At 39.3% G+C, this 22,125-nt stretch overlaps 1 protein-coding gene across 6 annotated transcripts in view; it reads left to right on the plus strand.

The window, feature by feature from the left end:
* thsd7ba (thrombospondin, type I, domain containing 7Ba) overlaps nucleotides 1–22,125 on the plus strand; it is a 277,286-nt gene that overhangs the window by 241,079 nt on the left and 14,082 nt on the right. For all 6 annotated transcript variants that reach the window (XM_058392433.1, XM_058392434.1, XM_058392435.1 and 3 more), the window contains 7 exons: nucleotides 1,079–1,226; nucleotides 7,359–7,474; nucleotides 8,049–8,166; nucleotides 12,526–12,671; nucleotides 16,470–16,665; nucleotides 19,869–20,042; nucleotides 20,137–20,232. In XM_058392433.1, coding sequence (XP_058248416.1) covers nucleotides 1,079–1,226; nucleotides 7,359–7,474; nucleotides 8,049–8,166; nucleotides 12,526–12,671; nucleotides 16,470–16,665; nucleotides 19,869–20,042; nucleotides 20,137–20,232 — 994 coding nt within the window. The remainder of the gene's footprint in view (nucleotides 1–1,078; nucleotides 1,227–7,358; nucleotides 7,475–8,048; nucleotides 8,167–12,525; nucleotides 12,672–16,469; nucleotides 16,666–19,868; nucleotides 20,043–20,136; nucleotides 20,233–22,125) is intronic.

Raw genomic sequence — 22,125 nt, forward strand, 5'->3', positions numbered from 1 at the left:
ATGGTAATGGGGACATGGCCAATGAGAACCACAAGGAATAAGGTGGGTACAGAAACAGGACCTGTGGAGCCACGTGGTACCTATGGGGGATAGGCTGGGAAAATCTTTCTTTCTTTCTTTCTTTCTTTCTTTCTTTCTTTCTTTCTTTCTTTCTTTCTTTCTTTCTTTCTTTCTTTCTTTCTTTCTTTCTTTCTTTCTTTCTTACTTTATTTCTTTCTTTCAGATGTGGGAGTTTTTGCTGTTTCAATAAAACCAGTAATTATATAATAGACAGCGTGTCATCTCTCTGCTCTGTATTATTTATCCACACCAGATTGTGTTTTTCTTTCATGTATAGAAGTAGTATTTTACAGGCTAACCACTAATTAGCCTTTTTCGAACACACTGACACTTTACTGTGAATTGACTCTGAGCAGCTGGGACACAGTGAAGCTCGTCCTCTATTTGTGTCTCATCACCATCCATTTGCATTTTGTCCTCAGCGCATGCAACTTTCTCCGAGCACAGCGTTAATTAGAATTACAAATGCTTCATTGCTGCTGGAGATTCATTTGAATTTTGATTTCGGTTTGTCTCAGATTTGAGAATAGCTGCTGGGGGAAAGGAAGAAAAAGTGCATCTCTGATTATGCTTCTTTGTCAGAGATAATGTGAAATATTCAAATAGAGGCAAAGAACCTTCTGAGAAATAATAATAAGAAGAAACATATAGTGTGAGATGAACAGCTAAGACAGAGCTGAGAGGTATACTTGGTTTATTATGTACAATAACAAAACATTTTTCTGCCTGATTTAAATACATATAGCTTTGAAAAGGAGGGCGTGGTGCTGAGACGTTTCCTGTCATGGAAGATGGGATTGGTTATGGTGTCAGTGGTGATTTACTGGTCTGCTGTGTCGGGGTGGAGTGGGGTCATGTTCTTCTGCTGTTGGAGCTTTAGTGATATCTTCCGAGCAACTTAGCAATTAATGTTAACTAGGAGCCATTACAGTTCTGCTGCTATTAACTAATGGACATTTTTTACAAGCATGTGAAGAACGTTACCTAACAGATGACAAGGGTTTTGCTCTTTGTGCAGTCGTGTGACATGAACTCTGTGAGGACGAGGACGAGGACGAGGCAGATGCTCCGCCCCCCCGCCGCCCACACCACCTGTCCCGAGAGGAACGAGACGGAGCCATGCGTCGTTAATGCCAACTGTTTCACCTACCAGTACAACGTCTCCGGTAAAACAAGCCCTCTTCAACACAAAGTTTATTATTATAAAAAACATAAAAAATAAATAAATAAAAGAAGCATTTGTGATTCAAATGAGACAAACAGCTACATATCACTGGAGAGCTGAAGCCTTGCACCTAATAGTTTAATCTACATAATCAGCTTCACGCCACTTCCATAACACTATCACACTCTCGACCCTGTACCGCTGTGTGTATTTAGGTAGGAGTGTGTTGAGCTGCTGGACCTTTCCGTGATCTTTCAGCCAGAGAGAACGAATGCAAAGCAAGGAATAAAAAAAAAAAAACAACAACAAAAAAAAAATGCTCACATGACTGAGAAAGCCTCTAATTTGAAATCTTAATAGCCGTTGATGCTACTGACCATCATGCCAATAAAGTGTTTTTTTAATAGACTGATGTTATCTTTTAATGGATTTCTACAGAGTTTACGCTTCACTTAAGTGCACATAAAAATGCAGTAGGACCGAGTGAGCATTTTTACAGTCCATCTCATAACTGGTGTGGATTTAAACAGCCGTTAAAACAGAAGCTTGTGCATGAATAAAAGCTTTTGGAGTGAACTGACCTTTAGTAGCCCCAGCTGGTGTTCTTATTTGTTACAGGTAAAATAATTCGGTTTGACATATTCAGTGACAGAGAGTACTGTACAAAAGGCTCGATTTTTACCTGAAAATGGCTAATAATCTACAGTGTCTTAAAACAGCTAGTGATTTACAGTGTCCTAAAATGGCTAGCGAGCTTGTTTAACAGTTCTAATCATCACCTGTGCCCTAAAATAACCAAAATCTACTTTGTTATTCAAGCTTCTAATACACTCCTGTCTCCCAAAAGCCCTAACACACCTAGTAATCTACTGTATTCCAAGATATCTACTGATCTCCTTTTGTTAATAAATCTTTAAAATAACCCTGTAAGACCCAAATATAGAAAAAAATGAGCAAAATTTTTTTTGACCCCTCAGATATTGTTTTAGGAGGCCTCTGATGTAGAAATGAAAGATTTTTCAATTTCTTTTTACATTTTAGTAAGTTTTTAGGGAAATGTTGTAATATTGAGCAGAATTTCTGTATTTGTACTCACTTTGTCTGAACAGATATACAGAACATTTAAGCATTCATTTGCAGGGTTGATTGCTTACTTAGCCCCATAACAGTATATATCATGAGTAATAATCACACAACAATCATAGTTTTATGAATAAGCATTTATTAATAAAAATATTTGAAAAAATTGTATTTACAAAACTTTTTCATTTTGGACTGCAGCAATCACAACCTGCACACTGAATAGATGACCTTTCTGTACTGGTGGCATTCTGAAATGGAAAAAGTAAAAAAAAAGAAATTAAATATGTGAATAATACATATGGGTCTTATATTGTAGTAGATAAACTGAAAGAATAGACAGGGTGGTAGACCATGTGTCGAGGGTAGAGATCTAAGTGTTATCCATTAAAGTATTATCATTTCAATGCAAATGCTAATCAAAATTCCACTACATTCAAACAATACTTTCATTTCAATAATCCAGAACATTCAGAGCCTGATGCTACAAACTGCTACTTGGGCAACACTCATAAAAAAATCTCAGGATCATTTAGAAGTTAAAAAACAAACAAAAAACTACAAAGATACAGGGAGTTTCAGATACTGCTATAGATGATGGAGTTAATACCACATACAGTTTATTCCTGTGTTTAATTATGGTCTAAGCTAAACTAAGTAAAAATTTAACAGAAAAACACATTTAGAACTTAGTTACAGTGAATCATCTAACACTTTAAATTTCTACTACAATTTTTTTCGAGTTGTGACCCTGTGAGAAGTGCAGTGTCCTTATGTAAGGTGTAAGGAGCACAGGCTACCACTCTGGCCCAACGCTGTAGAATTACAACATAGACATAACAAGCTCTAAATCAAATTTGATGAATGTTTTCCAAAATAACTAAACATGAACGTGTTCTAGACATTGTAATAAACACAAAAAAAATTAAGGAATTGTACTTGAATCTTGACAAATCCAGTCATGCAAAAAAAGGAGATGAGCTCAACGCAAAGTTTGCAGGTAGAGTGAGTTCATGGCCAGATGACCGGACCTATAAACACTTCTTCTATCCAAAAGCATTGTGAGGACAAACAATAGGACCCATTAACTATGTAAATGTGGTCTTGAGAAAAAAAAAAACATTTGCAGGCCTTTTTTTAGAATTGTTAAAAGTGATGTTGTAATTCTGCAACAGTGGGCTTTACAGGGTTAATCAACCATCTCCTCGAACACCCAGTGATCTACTGTGCTGTAAACTGGCTAGTAATCCATCTACTTCACCCCAAATTTTCCTCCATGACCTAAAGTGGTTCTAAAGCTTCTAATCATCTGCTTTGCCCTCGTATTTCCCCTCGTTCCATCTGCTTTGATCTCCTGTAGCAGAAATAGCTATTAATCTGTAATGTTTAGTTATCTACTGTGCTCTAATTTGGCTTGTAATCCCTTTGTCTGAACATTCCTGTACCCTACAGCACCCTTAAGCGTCTAATGATCTAACATGCACCCAAGATTGCTGGCAATGAACTTGTGCCAAAGTGGCTAGTAATCTACTGTGTCTTGAAACAGTCAGAGATTTGCTAGACCTGTGCTTATACCTGTGTTATACCTGTGTAATATCTGTGCTTATGCCTGTCCTATACCTGCGCTAATACCTGTGCTCATGCCTGTGGTATACCTGTGCTATACCTGAACGCATACATGTGCTATACCTGTGCTCATACCTGTGTTAATGCCTGTGGTATACATGTGCTCATACCTGTAGTATACCTTTGCTTATGTCTGTGCTATACCTGTGCTCATGTCTGTGCTATACCTGTGCTCATGTCTGTGCTCATGTCTGTGCTATACCTGTGCTTATGTCTGTGCTTATGTCTGTGCTATACCTGTGCTTATGTCTGTGCTTATGTCTGTGCTATACCTGTGCTCATGTCTGTGCTATACCTGTGCTCATGTCTGTGCTCATGTCTGTGCTATACCTGTGCTCATGTCTGTGCTCATGTCTGTGCTATACCTGTGCTCATGTCTGTGCTATACCTGTGCTCATGTCTGTGCTCATGTCTGTGCTATACCTGTGCTCATGTCTGTGCTCATGTCTGTGCTATACCTGTGCTCATGTCTGTGCTATACCTGTGCTCATGTCTGTGCTATACCTGTGCTCATGTCTGTGCTCATGTCTGTGCTATACCTGTGCTCATGTCTGTGCTATACCTGTGCTCATGTCTGTGCTATACCTGTGCTCATGTCCGTGCTATACCTGTGCTCATGTCCGTGCTATACCTGTGCTCATGTCTGTGCTATACCTGTGCTCATGCCTGTGCTCATGCCTGTGCTATACCTCTGCTATACCTGTGCTTATGTCTGTGCTCATGTCTTTGCTACACCTGTGCTTATGTCTGTGCTATACCTGTGCTTATGCCTGTGCTATACCTGTGCTCATGTCTGTGCTATACCTGTGCTTATGCCTGTGCTATACCTGTGCTTATACCTGTGCTCATGTCTGTGCAATACCTGTGCTTATGTCTGTGTTTATACCTGTGCTTATGTCTGTGTTTATACCTGTGCTTATGTCTGTGCTATACCTGTGCTCATGTCTGTGCTATACCTGTGCTCATGTCTGTGCTATACCTGTGCTTATGCCTGTGCTATACCTGTGCATATCTGTGCTTATACCTGTGCTCATGTCTGTGCTATACCTGTGCTTATGTCTGTGTTTATACCTGTGCTCATGTCTGTGTTTATACCTGTGCTTATGTCTGTGCTACACCTGTGCTTATGTCTGTGCTATACCTGTGCTTATGCCTGTGCTATACCTGTGCTCATGTCTGTGCTTTTGTCTGTGTTTATGTCTGTGCTTATGTCTGTGCATATCTGTGTTTATACCTGTGCTTTTGTCTGTGTTTATGTCTGTGCTTATGTCTGTGCAATACCTGTGCTTATGCCTGTGGTACAACTGTGCTTATGTCTGGGTTATACCTGTGCTCATATCTGTGCTTATACCTGTGCTCATGTCTGTGCTATACCTGTGCTTATGTCTGTGTTTATACCTGTACTCATGTCTGTGTTTATACCTGTGCTTATGCCTGTGGTACAACTGTGCTTATGTCTGGGTTATACCTGTGCTCATATCTGTGCTTATACCTGTACTTATACCTGTGCTCATGTCTGTGTTTATACCTGTGCTTATGCCAGTGTTATACCTGTGTTTATACCTGTGCTTATGCCTGTGTTTATGCCTTTGCTATACCTGCATTTATACCTGTGTTATACATGTGCTTATACTTGTGCTCATGTTTATGCTTATACCTGTGTAATACTTGTGCTCATATCTGTGCTTATACCTGTTCTTATGTCTGTGTTATACCTGTGCTATATGCCTAGTTATTCACCTTGCCCAAAAGTGTCTAGTAATTCTTCTCTTCCTTAAACTGGTTAGTAAATCATGTATCCTTTAGACAGCTAATAATAATAAAAATCATCTCCTAAAATAGCTAAAATAGAGCTAACCCTGGTTCACAGTGACTTGCAATCTACTCAAAATGGCTAGTAATTTGTAACCTTGAAATCTACTAAAGGTGAGGAACATACTAGTACACTGGCTAGTCCTCTAAACATATATACTATAATCTACTGTGCTCTGAAATAGTTAGCAATTTACTACCCCTAACATAGCTAGCAATCCACTGTGACATAAAAGGCATAGTAATCTCCTCTATGGGATCCATTGTGTCCTAAAACAGCTAGGAATCTACTCTCGCTAATCTAAATTGGTTGATGATCTACTGTGCTTTAAATTTTGCCATAATCCTTCGGGTCCAAAAATTGGCTAGTCTTCTCTTGAGATCTACTGTGACCATGTGATCTACTGTGACCACGTGATCTTCTGTGACCACATGATCTACTGTGACCGTGTGATCTACTGTGACAATGTGATCTACTGTGACCGTGTGATCTACTGTGACAATGTGATCTACTGTGACCGTGTGATCTACTGTGACAATGTGATCTACTGTGACCGTGTGATCTACTGTAACCACATGATCTTCTGTGACCACATGATCTACTGTGACAATGTGATCTACTGTGACTGTGTGATCTACTGTGACAATGTGATCTACTGTGACCATGTGATCTACTGTAACCACATGATCTTCTGTGACCACATGATCTACTGTGACAATGTGATCTACTGTGACTGTGTGATCTACTGTGGCTACAAAAAGGGGTTAGTCCCCAAAAATTCTCTAGTGCATTCCTGAGCTCTAAAATTATTATTAGATATTTTAAAATCTCCCCAGAAACACCACAAGCCATAAATACAGTGTGGATGCTGTAAGACTGACGGCTCCCCCTCTGCTTTCCCAGAAGCTCTATACACATGTGCAGGAAGTCTGTCTCCAGGTGGGGGGGGGGTAAAGGAGGGATAAGCGATAAATATAATTCCCCCGCAGAAGCACTGAGATCATATCCACCCTCTCATCAGTTCCACAGACCATTAGAGCGCCACAGAGACGGTGTGTGACGCTCTAATGTCATAAAGCTCAGACCGGCCTTTTAATCTTCACATCTTTCTGTTTAAAGTGCTCACTAATGCAGCGTGCCACCAGAACTGGATCAGAAATTAGAGAACCTTAAACAGACACAGAACAAAGACAGATGTACTGTATCACTTTAATATTGATGTGTGTGTGTGTGTGTGTGCACATTAATGTATGCCTCTATGCTCATCTATTCATTTCTGTGTATATTTCTATGTTTATTGTTTGTCTGTGTATAAATGCAGGTGACCGCCTGTGTGTGTATGTGTGTGTATGTATGTGTGTGTGTGTGAGAGAGAGAGAGAGAGAGAGAGAGAGAGAGAGAGAGAGAGCGGGTGTGTTTGTGTTTGTTTTGTTTGCTTGCTATTGTGCCTGGGTTTGTGAGTTTATATATATATGTGTGTGTGTGTGTGTGTGTGTGTGAGAGACAGACTGTGTGTATATTTTATTTTATATGTATGTGTTCATACCTGTATATGGCTATTACATGTATAAATGCACAAAAACTGTAATGTGTGTGTGTGTGTGTGTGTTCCAGGTTGGAGTAGCTGCATGCTGAGTGAGCATGCTGTGTGTGGTGAAGGGTCCAGGACTCGGCTGCTTGACTGTATTCGCAGTGATGGCAAACTGGAAGATTTGAGTGTGTGTGAGGAGGTGAAAACACACACACACACAAATATATACACATGTATATATACACGTATGCACACAGTATTCATTATAAAATGCCATAATACTAATGATATCTGGTCATCATAACAAAGAGGTCAATTTCTAACAATTGTGGTCATCTCTCTCTCTCTCTCTCTCTCTCTCTCTCTCTCTCACACACACACACACACACACACACACAAACACACACCCTTTTTTATATCCCAATGTTGCCAGATTTAGTAGATTCCTCTGACTCTTATTCCTCTGAATCTTAATCTTATATCATTCTTAATTTAAAATAGGAATCTTATTTAAATATCAGTTTGGAATAATAACGGTCAATCTGGCAACCCCAACAACTGCAAATTTTATAAACACTATTATTTCACAGGTTTTCAGGTATAAAGTGACCTAATTAGCATTTCTGTGCTATAATACAGAACAAATCAACAGACTTGATATCAAAATCAAACAGACTTCATATGTACTTCATCTCTCACAAACATAAAATGTTTTAAAGATTAATTAAAAGAAGCGAACCTCAGGAGCTCATTAATGTTTATTATCTTTTTAGTTGGCTGTTCCTCAGCCGTGGACGCTCAGTGAAACCTGCCGTGTGGATTGTCCCATCAGCTGCATGCTCTCTGAATGGACACAGTGGACCAAGTGCTCACACTCCTGTGGAAACCAGGGTACGGTATTAAAAACACTTTTATAATCTAGAGTAAATAACACAGATAGCTGAAAACTAGTGGGAATAGCCACTTTTGGGAAATGAGACTAAAACCAGTTACAATAAAGAGGGCAATGACAGAAAGAGCGTTCTATATTCCCAGTTTTCAGGTTCTGTTTTCCAGTGCCCATATTTCCAAGTTCCAGAGTCCTCAGTTCTTAGGGTTGGGTATTTCTAGCCTTGTATTCCTAAACAGTGCTATGTTCTGAAGACCCTGTTTTACCAGGGTTCTAGGTTTGCATGGTGAACATTCCCTGGGTCCAATTATTCCTAAAGTTCTTAATTCCAAGGTCCCTATATTCCCAGATTTCCCATGTTGCTATATATCCATTATTCCCATTATCCTTAATTTGCTGGGTCTTATACTTCCAGAGTTCCATGTTTCCATTCTCCTTTTTCGTACAGTCCTTTATTCTTAGGGTTCTATCACCACAGGTTATATTGTTTGTAAGGCTCTATGTTCCCACTGCCCTGTAGTCCCAGGAAACTATAATTTAATGCCAAATATTGCTCACAAGAGTCTATTTTTCCAGTTTATGTGTTCCCAGCGTTCTCATCTCCCATAATCCACTTTTCCATGGTCCTATTTTCTAAGGGTTCTATATTTATAATGGTTTATATTCCCAGGGTTCCATAGGGTTGTGTATATCTAGGCTCAAAAGGTGCTATGTTCTAAGGACCCTATGTTACCAATGTTCCATGTTTTCAGGGTGAATGTTCCCTGGGTCCAATACTATCAAAGTCAGATTCCCAAGGCCATATATTCCTAGATTTTCCATGGTCATATGGTTCCAATGTCCATTATTCCCATTATCCTACATTTGTAGGGTCCAATTTTTGCAGGGTCTCCTGGGTCCTTTTCCTGCAATCCTATATTCCCAGGGATCTATATGCACAGGGTCTATTGTTTTGTAAGGATCTATGTTACCAGGTTCCTTTAATCCCAGGTACCAACAGTCTAGTGCCAAATATTCCCAGAGTCCTCTGTTTTATCTTGTCTTTATTTGTTACATATACGTGAAATTTGGTTTTTCGCATATCCCATCCTTGGGGGATTGGGGTCAGAGCTCAGGGTCAGCCATGATGCAGCACCTCTAGAGCAGGGTGGGGTTGGGCCTTGTTTAAGGGCCCAACAGTGGCAAATTGGCAGTGCTGGGGCTTGAACCCCGATCTTCCGGTCAATGACCCAGAGCTTTAACCACTTAAGATAACAAAGTTTCCTGTCTATTTTTCCAGGGCAATTCCCATTATTCCTATTTCTAGGGTCCTAATTTTAAAGGGTCCTGTATTTGTAAAACTCCTTATTCCCAGGTTCTGATGTTTCAGGTCCTACAGTTGTGTGTATCCAGGTTCCTATTTTCAGGTGGTGCTATGTTCTAAGGACAGTTATGTCACCAGAGTTCTATGTTCCTGATGTTCTGTGTTTACATGGTGAAGTTTCCCTTGCTCAAATATTCCCAAAGTTAACCCTAAATTCCTAGATTTTCCATGGTCCTATATTTGCAGTTTCTATTTTTTTTGTTACTGGGTTTAAATGTTCTAAATGTTTTCAGAGGTCTCATCTTCCATTATTCACCTCTCACGGGTCCTATTTTTAATGATACTATATTTGTAAGGGTCTATATGCCCAGATCCTATACTTCAGATCTTCCCAGGGATTGAGATTGCCAAGGTCTAATTTTTTCCCCAGAGAGTTTAAACTTCAAGGGTCCTACTTTAATGGTCACTCTGTTCCTTATGCTCTATGTTCTATATATTGTTCAACTCCTACATTTCCAAGACCATGTTTCCCCAGGACTAGAATATGCCAGATGTTTCCAAGGCCTGATGTTTCCCAGACTTGAAGACCCTGAACTACATGTTCCCTCAGTAAGGCATATTAAGGGACCTGATGTGAAGGTTCATATGGTTGTAGCTGGGATCATGGGGTCAGTAAAGGTCACAGTTAAAAACAGTCTTACAGAGCAGCCACCATACACATGTTCATATATATATCAGAAAGTTTTAAATGTAAGTTCCAAGAGAACAGGATGATCAGAACCTGAGACCACAGGCCTGTCTCCTCAAACACTTCAGAACATCTCAGTGAGGAACACAGAGTCCACCCCATTAACTAGAATCCAGCAAAAACTCAGCTGTGATTCTCAAGGGTGAGGTTGAGAGGACCTTCATGATGAAGCATCACACACACTATGAGCGAGCGAGTAATTCCACTTAGAGACGCCACCTGAGAGGAAAACCGTCAAACGAGACGAATAATGAAAGCTCAAGGGGAAAGGTGCAAGTTTTAGGGTTCTCACCTTTTATTAACCGCCCAATTTAAAGAAACACCTGAGGAGAACTTCCTGTTTCTGCTGTCTACTTAAACTGCAGGGATGGAGAGAGAGAGAGAGAGAGAGAGAGAGATGAAAATAGGAAGCAATGAGAGACAGACAGAAAGAGAGAGAGAGAGAAACAAAATGGAGAAAGAAATACACAAGGACTAAGAGAAAGAGAATAACAAGGAGAAAAACACACAGAGAGAACTATATAGACAATGAGAGAGAGAGAGAGAGAGAGAGAAATACAGAGGAAGAGAGAGATTAAAATAAGCAGAGAGGTAGACAGACAGAAAGAATTAGACAAAGAGAGAAAATGTGGAGAGAGAGAGACTAATGAGAGAAATAGTTGGAGAAGAAACATGGCACAAAGACAGAAACAAAGAGAGAGGAAGATCGAAAGACAGACAAGAATTGAAATAGAAAGATAGAGTAGTGAGTGGACAATGAGAGAGAGAGAGAGAGAGAGATAAACAAATAGACAAAGAGAGAGAGTTAGAGAGGTAGAACAAGACAGACAGAATGAGATGCAGAGAGAGACAGAGATAGAGAGACTCTTGGACCCTGAGGACCAGGAGAAAGTGAGACAGGATAAAATATGATAGGCAGACAGACAGATGGGATAGATAGATCCTGCGGATAGATCTGCTCGTCTCTGCCTGGTAGCCGTTGTCCATTTGTTCATAAAGATGTGCCTTGTTCCTCTCTGCAGTGGAGTTAATGGTGCTCCAGACTGCTGAAGATTAATGATGGTCAGTGATTGTTTCTAATTAGTGCAGTAACCAGCTGAAGCTGATCCGCTTGGACTGTGGGGAGGAAACGCTCTTCTGCTCGTCCAACTCTGCCAATTAGAGTGTGTTATACAGCGTGAAGCATTAACACTTCTTAGTGAAGAGGTGGAAACCTGAGCCAAACCAGTCCTCCCTGACTCGGAATTAGCAACCACGATAATGACCGTGTTATTAGTAAAAATAAATATTTATTTACTATGACTGATGAATCGTTCAGTCTGGAAGAGGAAGAAGAAGAGGAAGAGGAGGAGAGTGGGAGCAGGAGGAGGATGGGGCCAAGATCATTAACGCGTAATCCCCAACTATGATTTATAGCGCAGTGTTAATAATGCAGAGGACTCGCTGAGTCGCATGCTAATGCTGCTGTGTTTCCTCAAGCGGAGAAAAACCCATTATCAAGAAAGGGAATTGTGTCGAGTCAGGAAAACTCGCAACACAAGCTAAAAGTACACACCAAAGCAAGAAAAGCAGAGAGATGTGCGGGATAAAGAGCTGTATGATGATGTGTCACGTCTGAAATAAACCTCGCGGCATTAGTCAGCTCTCGTCCCGATGGCTACGTCCAGGCCAACGAGCGTTTTGTCAAACCGAAATCAAACCGAAACACACCGTGTGTGGTGATGTTGTAGTGAAATAATCAACAACACGATGTGATAAAGCGAGTTCAGTAATTATTATTATTATTATTATTATTATTATTATTATTCCTTTTATACTAGAGCAATTACAGAGTCAGTGATTATGATCATATCTGTTCTGAAGAGGTTACAGCTATACCTCACAAAGAGGTAAAAGAAACCCCCAAAACAAACTTTAAAACGATTAGATGCTAGAGACCTTTTCACGGCGATTCCGGATTCTGATTGGTCGTTAGGAGTTGATTCAACTTAAACCGAGTTTCAAAGTAAAAGTGTGTTAATATAGTGAAGTTTCCTTAACATTCAGGGACGGAGTCTCCAGTGTCAGCGGTAAGGCTGGAAGTTTTCTTCAGGACACACTTACGATTCTTTGCTGGTTTCCATGGTAACATCATAAGACTGAATCTGTGAGAATCGAATGTAACTGCAAATGGATAAAAACATCATAAAAGATATTGATTAATCAATAAATCTACTTTGTACTCATGTGCAAGTCTTTCACAGCAGCTTCATCACATGACCTCATGATTAAAATGGTCCTCACACACACCTTCTCCTCTATCCTGCTCAGGCGTGATGTCCAGATCTCGACGCGTCCTCCAGAACGCTCATGAGGAAGGACGTCCGTGTCCATCGCAGCTCTCACAGACTAAACCGTGTCCCATCAGGCCGTGCTACAGCTGGCTGCTGGGGGGCTGGTCATCCTGCCATGTGGAGGTAAACATCTCTCATCTCCTCTGAGGGTTAATTCAACACTTCAGCGGGTTTTTTATGCCTCCTCAGAGACACGTTGCTCGTTTTTCTTTTTAATCAGCAGGTTAATTAGGAGTGCGTCTTCATCTGCAGTAACACCTCCATTAAAATCCACCTCCACATCACTTCCTTTTTCTCTCTCTCTCTCTCTCTCTCTCTCTCTCTCTCTCTCTCTGTGTTTGACCCTTTCTGCCCCCAACACAAAGCGAGCCAGGGGGTAATTTTACCCTCCACCCAGCCGTAGGCGCCCTATTGGAGGACTTTAATTGATTTTTGTAAAGGTGCGAGCCCACGCCTGGGTGAATGCGGACCTTTGGTGACATTGAGACGTGAGCGAACTTCAGATATCATCCAGAGTTTAGGGAGCAGTTCAGCCGAAAATAAAAACGTCCTCCTTTATCCCGAGCGTTGTCCGATTTCCATCTCCCGCTCGCCGCTTCCTTTCCCTCTCATTCTAATTAAACGTCTGGGGTTTTTCCACCTCGTCCTCCGAGTCATTACCGAAGCAGCTCTTTTTAAACTTTTGTGGAAAAGAGAAGCAAAACACACACCTTCAACTTTTCCTCTTTCATATCTCAGCTTTATGACTAAAATAAAAATCCAACAACCGGCTCAGTTTTGTTTTTTGTCCACAAAATGGACGTCAAATGTCTCAAACATGATGTTTCAGGCACGGCAGGAACACGTGGAGGCGTTTATTGTGCTCTAATTTGCATAGTCATGAATATTTATAGCTCTTGGGATTTTTGACGAGGATTAAGTTGCTTAATTACACACCACTTTTCAGTTTGGGTTCATAAAAATAAATCCCGCTTGTTAACATGCTTTTATTTTTAAACGGTAATTATATAAAGATGTTTAATTGTTGTTTTTATAAATATTATGTTCCTTTTTTGTAATTAAAATAAGACTAGAGATGTTCCTGGATCATTTTTAGTCGTTCATAAGGCATTAAAAATTAAAGACGTAACTATTTAAAATAATCAATTTAAGCTTTATTGCATTTTAATGACCTTTAATGGCTAGATGAATCCAAAACTGAGGAAAACATTGATATAAAACATTTTCTTTTCATTTAAATACTTTCTCCATACGTCTCTGATAAACAGACTCAGAGGCGGGGCTAAGTTATGTAGATGAGCTTCTGCTTTAAACAAATCACAAAATCACGAGCAAATGATTACTGCTAACTGCTATAATGAGGTTGTCATGGTAACATTATATTCAAAAATCTTTGACTCCTGTTTAATAATGTAAAAGGAAATTGACAAAGCAAATCAGAAGATAATCATTAAAATAGCTTACTAAATGTTTGGGATGGCAGGAGCCTGTGGGGGTGGTTCTAATTTACATATTCATGCATATTCATAAGTTTTTGAAATGTTCATGATGATTAAGGTCTTAGAAATGTTCCTGGACCCTTTTTAGTTATTTACAGCGCATTAAAAATCCACAGCTTGTCCTTAAAGAATTAAAAACCAGACTTTTCAGGTCCACGTCTCTAACCTTTAGCACATTTTCCATCTCGTCATTAGAATGAAGTCGACGAATCCAAACCTGATGAATAATTTACATCTTAAATCTGACTTGCTAATTAAAATGTTCAGGGACGAGCACCTCTGTCCCTCCTGACACGTGTTAATCCGTGACTAATATATATATATATATATATATATATACGCAAAATACATTCTGCATAATTACAGGTCTGTCGCTCGATCCATAAAAATGAATAACATCCTAGACATGATAGAATTATTTAAATAATCACTGTAAAGAAATCATCAAATGTTTTCAGATTTAAATACAAAAACATTGTCTTTAATTTTTGTAAAATACTACTAATAAATGTAATAATAATTTAAAAATTGTAAATAATTAATTGTTTTAAAATACTTTTAATTTTAATAAACTATAATATTTAAACTTAATAATAATAATTATCATAACCATATTGTTTATTTCTTTTTCATTTATTTCACTCATGTTTGTCATTTTTATTTATTTACTTTTCATCTTCTATACCTGCTTTATTCCTAATTAGGATAACGATGAAAGACAGGGGTAGACCCTGGACAGGTCACCAGTCCATCACAGGGTCAGACATATAGACAGACAACCACACACACTCACACTCACTCCTAGGGGCAATTTAGAATTACCAATCAACCTAATGTACATGTTTTTGGACTGTGGGAGGAAACCGGAGTACCCGGAGTAAACCCAGACAGGAACGGGGAGAACATGCAGAACTCCACACAGAAAGACCCCTGTCTGTTCGAACCCGGGATTCAAACCCAAGACCTTCTTGCTGTGAGGCAACAGTGCTACTGACCCCATTTTCTCCTAATTCTAATTAATTTAATATTTCTCATGCTTTTTTGCACATATAGTAAACTGAGCTAAAATGTTGTTATTTTGAATAATAATAATTAAGGTTGTATTATAGTTTTTAATTGTTGTATTTGATAATAATTAATTATTAAAAATTAATTAGATCATAATTCATGATTAATTTTAATAATAATTATTTAGCTTGTAGTTTCATTATTTTTAGATTAGGAATCTAATTAGGAAAAAACAATGCCTTGATATTTATTATTAATTATTATTAATGTATTAGTGTTTATTAGTGATTAATGATGCATACAAATTGATGATGATGATGATGATGATGATTATTATATGAGAATGTCCTAGTTTTAACACACACACACACACACATATACACACACACACACACTCACACACACACATATATACACACACACACACATTCTCATATTCCTCACCTTCCTGCTGCAGGTTTTCTGATATGAGCTCATTACTATAATAGAAGAACTTAGAGAGAAAAAACCAGACACGCTGCACATCTGGAACCCTCGCGAGTATAACTGTGTTGTTTGCAGGTAATAAGAGCGAAGCAGCATCAATAAGAAGAATAAAGGGCTGTATCTCATTGTGAACAGAGCTGTGCTGCGTGATCGATGTGTGGTTTGGAAATCATTTGTGTGAAAGCAAACCTGTGATAATGATGATGAAACAACAAGCAAAGTGTGGAATTGATCCTGGATGCAAACTCAATTATTTCCTGGAAGTGAAAACAAGTCCTTAAAACGAGTCCTTAATGCATCCCTGAGCACATGAGTGGACACCAGCATGCTGGTCTAGCTCAAAAATAAAGTCTCAGAGAAGTTCTCTTCACTTCCTGGAAAATAATTCTAAAATATTTTATGACACATTCTGCTCTAGTAACTATATAAATATGTTCCCCGCTGTTGGGGGCGTGTCCTCCTCCACAGTATCAACTAGTTCCATCTGATACCTGATGAAGATTAAATGAAGTTGGAGTTCTAAAGTAACCCCGCCCTTGGGAGCGTGTCCTCCACCACACTATCAGCTAGTTCCATCTGATACTCAATGGAAAATAAATTGGGGTTGAGTTGAAGTATGAGTTGGAGTTTATTTATTTGGAAGAGGGTGGAGTTTGTATGAGTGGTCAGAAGGGGGGCGTGGCATATATGTAACACTCAAGCACTTCAACACAACGTCACTCTGACTTCCTGTATTTAAAAGAAATACCTCAACATGCAAAACGAACCGTTTCATTGGACGGTGATTATTAAATAATATTCCAATATTCAAATATAATCCTAATATTCGAATAAAATCTGAAGTTAACTATTCTGTGCAGCAGTTTATGAAAATGTAAAGTAAAATGTTTTTATTGTTATTAAAAGCATGTTGCGCTGCTGTCCTCAGGGCGCGGACTGTGGAGACGGTGTGAGAAGCAGGAACTTATCGTGTGTTGTACACTGGGGTCACTGGCCCGAATCGGCCGGCCCAAGACCTGACGTCCACGCTCCGGCTATCGTAGTGGAGGACGAGAAATGCAGCGAACATTTCAGGACAGAGAACGAGCAGGAACTGCAGCAGCCATGCTTCGTACCCTGTCCAGGTATACTGACCGTTTTACCAGGTACTCTGGCTCTACAGCTAATGCCTGGCTTTCTGTCCAGGTATACTGAACTACAGCTAATCCCTGACTTCCTGTCTAGATATTCTGACACTATAGCTAATCCCTGACTTCCTGTCCAGATATTCAGACACTACAGCTAATCTCTGACTTCCTGTCCAGATATTCAGACACTACAGCTAATCTCTGACTTCCTGTCCAGATATTCAGACACTACAGCTAATCTCTGACTTCCTGTCCAGATATTCAGACACTACAGCTAATGTCTGACTTCCTGTCCAGATAATCAGACACTACAGCTAGTCTCTGACTTCCTGTCTTTGGGTACTTGGGTAAGAAGAGAACTTCGTAATAAATGTGTAGACAGACAGATGAAACACATCATTACTTGTCAGTTGGATAAGTCAACCCTCAGTGTTGTGTAGCTGTGAGAAACACAGTGTTCTTCATCTCTAAGCCGTGCTGCTTATATTGTCTTTAACAAAAAGGCTGACATTGAGCTGTTCTGTAATAATAATTACATGACATTATAAATGTTCTTTCTTTCTTCTTCTCTGAGGATTAACGGAAAAATCCAACCTGAAAGATCTGCATATTCATCTGTAGTCAATTAACGTGACCATTAAAAGCATCCAGGATTTATTGTGTACTGAAATTTAAAGCTAAAGTATTATTGTCTATTTTGTCTACTTCTAACCGAAATAATAAATAGCACCAGCTTAGCACCGGAATCACTAAACACTTCACAAACCCTCTGTTTTTTGTGCTGGAGTTTAACTTTAGATTTAATGTTAATAAGGTTAGCATGATTTGGGTTGAAGAGTACCTCAGGTAAAATGGAGTGCAGGTGACATTTGCGTTACTTTACCTCCTCAGTGGAGTGGGAAAGTGTGAGGCGGCTCTCTCGTGAGAGTGTAGCGCTAGCCTGAGGAAGATGGAGGATAATAAGCACACAGACGGGCACTAATAAGCATCTCGGCTGTCGGGTGGAAGGAAGCGACTGGATGAGTTGTCTTGCATAAGTGTCACTCTGTATTTGCTCTTCACTGAGGGTTATCGGGGTGGAGGGTGTCGATATATGACCTTCAGCTACGCAGCAAAGGAAGTCCTAAACGTCTCATCAGACAGGCGCATAATTACCGCTAGTCTCTTGTCAGGCGGATAAGGTCAGTGCTCTAGAACATGATTGCCGTGACTGTGTGGGAAACACTGCAAGCTCTTCATCTCCATGTTCTGCAGCTTCATATTGTGTTTTTAGACAATGCTAATTCAGCTAACAATGAAGGGAAGTGATTGGAAGCCGTGATTAGCCTTCTTAATTATTTACAATGATCACGTTTAGCATAGAGGCTTATTCTCACAAAACATACATGTTGTGATAGGACTTCAGAAATGTTTGTGTTAGAAATGTTTGCGTCGTTATTTCCTAAAGAAGAACGAAGGAACATGCTAACTGAGTGATGATATTAGCATTTGCTGGTTTATTAATAAAAGCTGCAGATAAAATTGATTATATCTCAGTTTTAGTTTTTTTTTTGTTAAAGTAAATAAGATTCAGTTCAGTTTCCAGAAGAGTCGCAGTACAGATTCACCAATAGCTAAACTGCTTTAACTCTTTTTCCCAGAGGACAAATAATAGAGTTACCTCCTGTTTTTCTCGTGTCCGTGTTGATGATTGCGTGTCTTTGTCATGTTCCACTCCACAGTGGAGGTTAATATGAAGCTCATATGAAAGTAGGTAGAATTTTGTAGAGAAGGATTTCTGTTTTTCTCTAGACTGCTAGCGGTGATATATTCAAAGAAAAGTTCCAGGCTTGTTTTTTTTCACACAAATGTTTGTATCTTTAAAGTAAACGTTGATCTCAAACCCATTTCTGCTCTCTGAGATGCTCCAAGTGCTTGTTCATCTAAAAAACCAGTAAAATTCTGTGTAAGGTTCTCCAACAGAAAGAAAAACACACGTCTAAAGCACACTGAAAGCCGACAGACTCGTTTTAGATCAGACTCACGACCAGAACATCATTCCATCCTTTACACTGATTGAAAACGTCTCATAAGACCATTTCTGTTCCACTGGTGGACTGGAACATCATCATCATCAGTAGTGCAGGAACCCTCCATGCCACTGAAAAACCCTTCTGCTGTTTAATTCTCTGAACGCTCTCAGCTCTGGTGCATGTTGCTGATCTCCTGAAGCAGTAGAACTCATGAGCTCTGCTTATAATCTCAGAGATAAACACAGTTGAACTGGAGGAAGGTTTCTTTCCCCTTACATCATCCTAAGCTCTGGAATAATGTTGGAGAGAACATGAAGAACGCAGGCTAGTGCTCCAGAGATATATCTTCTTACATCATCCTGTGTAGTTTTATTGTAATCGTAATCTTTTTTCCTCAGGTCTTTTATTTTTAAGTAAAAAATGAAGGTCATAAAGGTCATGTTTACTGTAACAAACACATTCATAACAGGTTATAATGCATTATACTATGTGCTACGAGCACTAATTCCTGCACAATACAATGATAAACATCATAAACAATGCTAGATATATATTATACCTAAAATTACTGTTAAAATATAGATTTTGACTGACAGACAGACAGACAGACAGACAGATTCTTTGTTAAATATATATTATAAATAAAATCTAGAGAATATATCAATAAATACCTGGTTTTATTTTATTTTATTTTATTTTATTTTATTTTATTTTATTTTATTTTACACACCCTGTGTTTGCTTGATCCTGGTTCCTGCAATTGATTACAAACTTCACAGAATATTTCTTTAAAATCCTGAAATAAGTTTTTGTAAGAAGTGAATGTATTATTATATAAAGAGTCACACCGTCCTGGTGAGAATAAAGCACTCAGGCTCGTCCTGGAACGTTTAACATGCAGAATGTCCAGAACCTCGGCTTCAGGAACTTCAGCCCTCACGTTTTTAATCAGGATTTAAACCCAAAGACTGAGATGTCTGATTGTCTTGTCTGAAAGATTCATCCAAATCGTCACCTCAGGAAATACAGAAAATCAGAAAAACTCATGAATCCAGAGAAGTTGTTAATGTACTGAATGTTTAATCTTCATAAAGGGGTGCCAATACTTTTGGGAGCGATCATATTCAGATGATCCGTACTGTACATCAGTCTGGTTTCCTGTAAGACGTGTGAATGTTTGTGCTGTAGGAGACTGTCACCTGACAGACTGGTCGCCATGGAGCTCGTGTCAGCTGACCTGCATAGAGGGGCGGAGTTTTGAGGTCGAAGGTCATCAGGCACGCTCGCGAGCCGTCATCATCCAGACGCTAGAGAACCAGGAGAGCTGTCCAGACCAGGAGATCGAGACACGGACGTGTAAAGGTAAGGTGCATTATGGGTAATAATGATGGCTTTAATAAAAATAATAATGTACAGATGTTAAAAGTCTGAAACTTTGGTCTTGATCCTGTCGTAGGGGGGAAGTGCCACAGCTACGAGTGGAGGACGAGCGGTTGGAGTGACAACGTGAGGGAGGTGTGGTGTCAGCGCTCAGACGGAGTCAACGTCACAGGTATTGCCATGGCAACCCCAACACAACACACTTTTCACTTTGTTACTGAGAAACTCCTCGGTCTGATTCTGGAGGAGTTTATGCTGTAATCATGTTTAATTGTTTAATTGACTCGTTTAATTGAAATTCAATTCTCAGAAACAGAAAAAAAACAATATTTTTCCCCCTTTCTTTTTCATCATGACCTTAAACTTCTTCAAACTTCCAAGAAATCTCAGGGAAATGTAGCAGCTAGTTTGGTTTTCTTCAGCAATTTTGCCTTTCTGGTTCTTTCTGATGTTGGTGTTAATCAGCTGAATAGCAGGAGGAATAAATATTTCATAAACAAACAAACAGACAAATAAACAATAAATCATCAGCAGCAGGTTGTTCATTTCTGATCCCTGAAGTTCCTGAATTCTTCACTCAGATTCAATTCTGCATCAGAGTTCTGCGTCTGTTTAAACGTCGATTCTCTGAACTTACTTTTAGATTTAATCACAGAATCAAAAACTTTTACTAATTCACTTTATACTGATCTCAACGTGTTTAAATAATAACATACACACGACTGCAGACAGACAGACAGACAGACAGATAGATAGATAGATAGATAGATAGATAGATAGATAGATAGATAGATAGATAGATAGATAGACGGATGGACAGATAGATAGACTGACAGACAAGTAGACAGACAGATAGATAGACAGACAGATAGACAGACAGACAGGTGTATGAGGCTGTCTGGCTCCTGTCCTGTGTGTAGTCAGTGTGTAAACACTACAGGAAGTGATGTATGGATACAGAGTGTAAACACTGCTCTGGTGGATGATGGAGACTTGATGAAGACTTCTCCTGATCTTCTGGTGCTGGTTTTTTTCTGATCTTTGAACTTTCCTGAACCGGAGCGATCAGCCCTCAGACTTCCTCAGCTCATCCTCGGGCCTTTGATCCTGTTTTCCTTTTCTAGATTTTAAAATGTATCACACTTTCCTCTCAGCACTGAGGTCAGCAGGTCTCTACAGAGGAGAAAGAGATAAACACCATCGGGGCGAGAGGATGGGGGGGGTATCCGGGGCAGCAGTCTCTCCGCCGCAGGGAACTTAAAGAAAAACAAACACCACCTTTTACATCATCTCTAACGTGAACATCACATCACTCCACACTTCCAGATGTTCAACACCACGAGCGTTTATTTCCTGAGAGGTTTAGTTTAGTTAGAAAACAAAAAAAAGGTTTTATTGAAGGTTTAAGTGAAAAATTATAAAGAGTTGTAAAGAGATGAACCGAAGAACAGATTTAGATCAACTTTTCCTATTCCTAGCATAGCAGCTAGCTACTGTTTTTAATGGTATTATGCTAGCACGAAGCTGATGCTAATATGCTGTACAGTTAACAACAAGAACCTGAACAACAGGATTTACTGAACAAATCAAATCTTCTGCAGCAAAACTTTAAAAGAATAAATCCCCCCCACCCCCTTTGATTTGATTGGCTGATTTAAAAGAATGCTTTCTCCAGATGTCTGCAGTGGTTATCTGCTACTCGAGAATCTTTTTGAATGAAATCGAAATTGTTACAAACAGAATAAAGAAATAATAAAGCGCACGTTGGGCTAGATTTCAGTTTGATATTACGAGCCTTGTTAAATAATTGATTTCTGCGTTATTTGTATTGACTGAATAAAAAACACTGAGTCATTTCGTGGGGTTTCTCTGGAGAGTCGTTCGCCAACATGAATAAATAAACACCTTTTTTTCATTAATGCCGTGTCTCACAGTCCATGTGCTTTATTTTCTTTTGCTCCTCTGGTGCTGTTTATCGATCATCAACACACACGCATCAATATCCACACAAACATTATACAACCTCACACACACTCCGCTATACAATCATACACACAGGGGAGAG

This window comes from Hemibagrus wyckioides, linkage group LG06 (assembly GCF_019097595.1).
Source record: "Hemibagrus wyckioides isolate EC202008001 linkage group LG06, SWU_Hwy_1.0, whole genome shotgun sequence".
NCBI classification, from domain to species: domain Eukaryota; kingdom Metazoa; phylum Chordata; class Actinopteri; order Siluriformes; family Bagridae; genus Hemibagrus; species Hemibagrus wyckioides.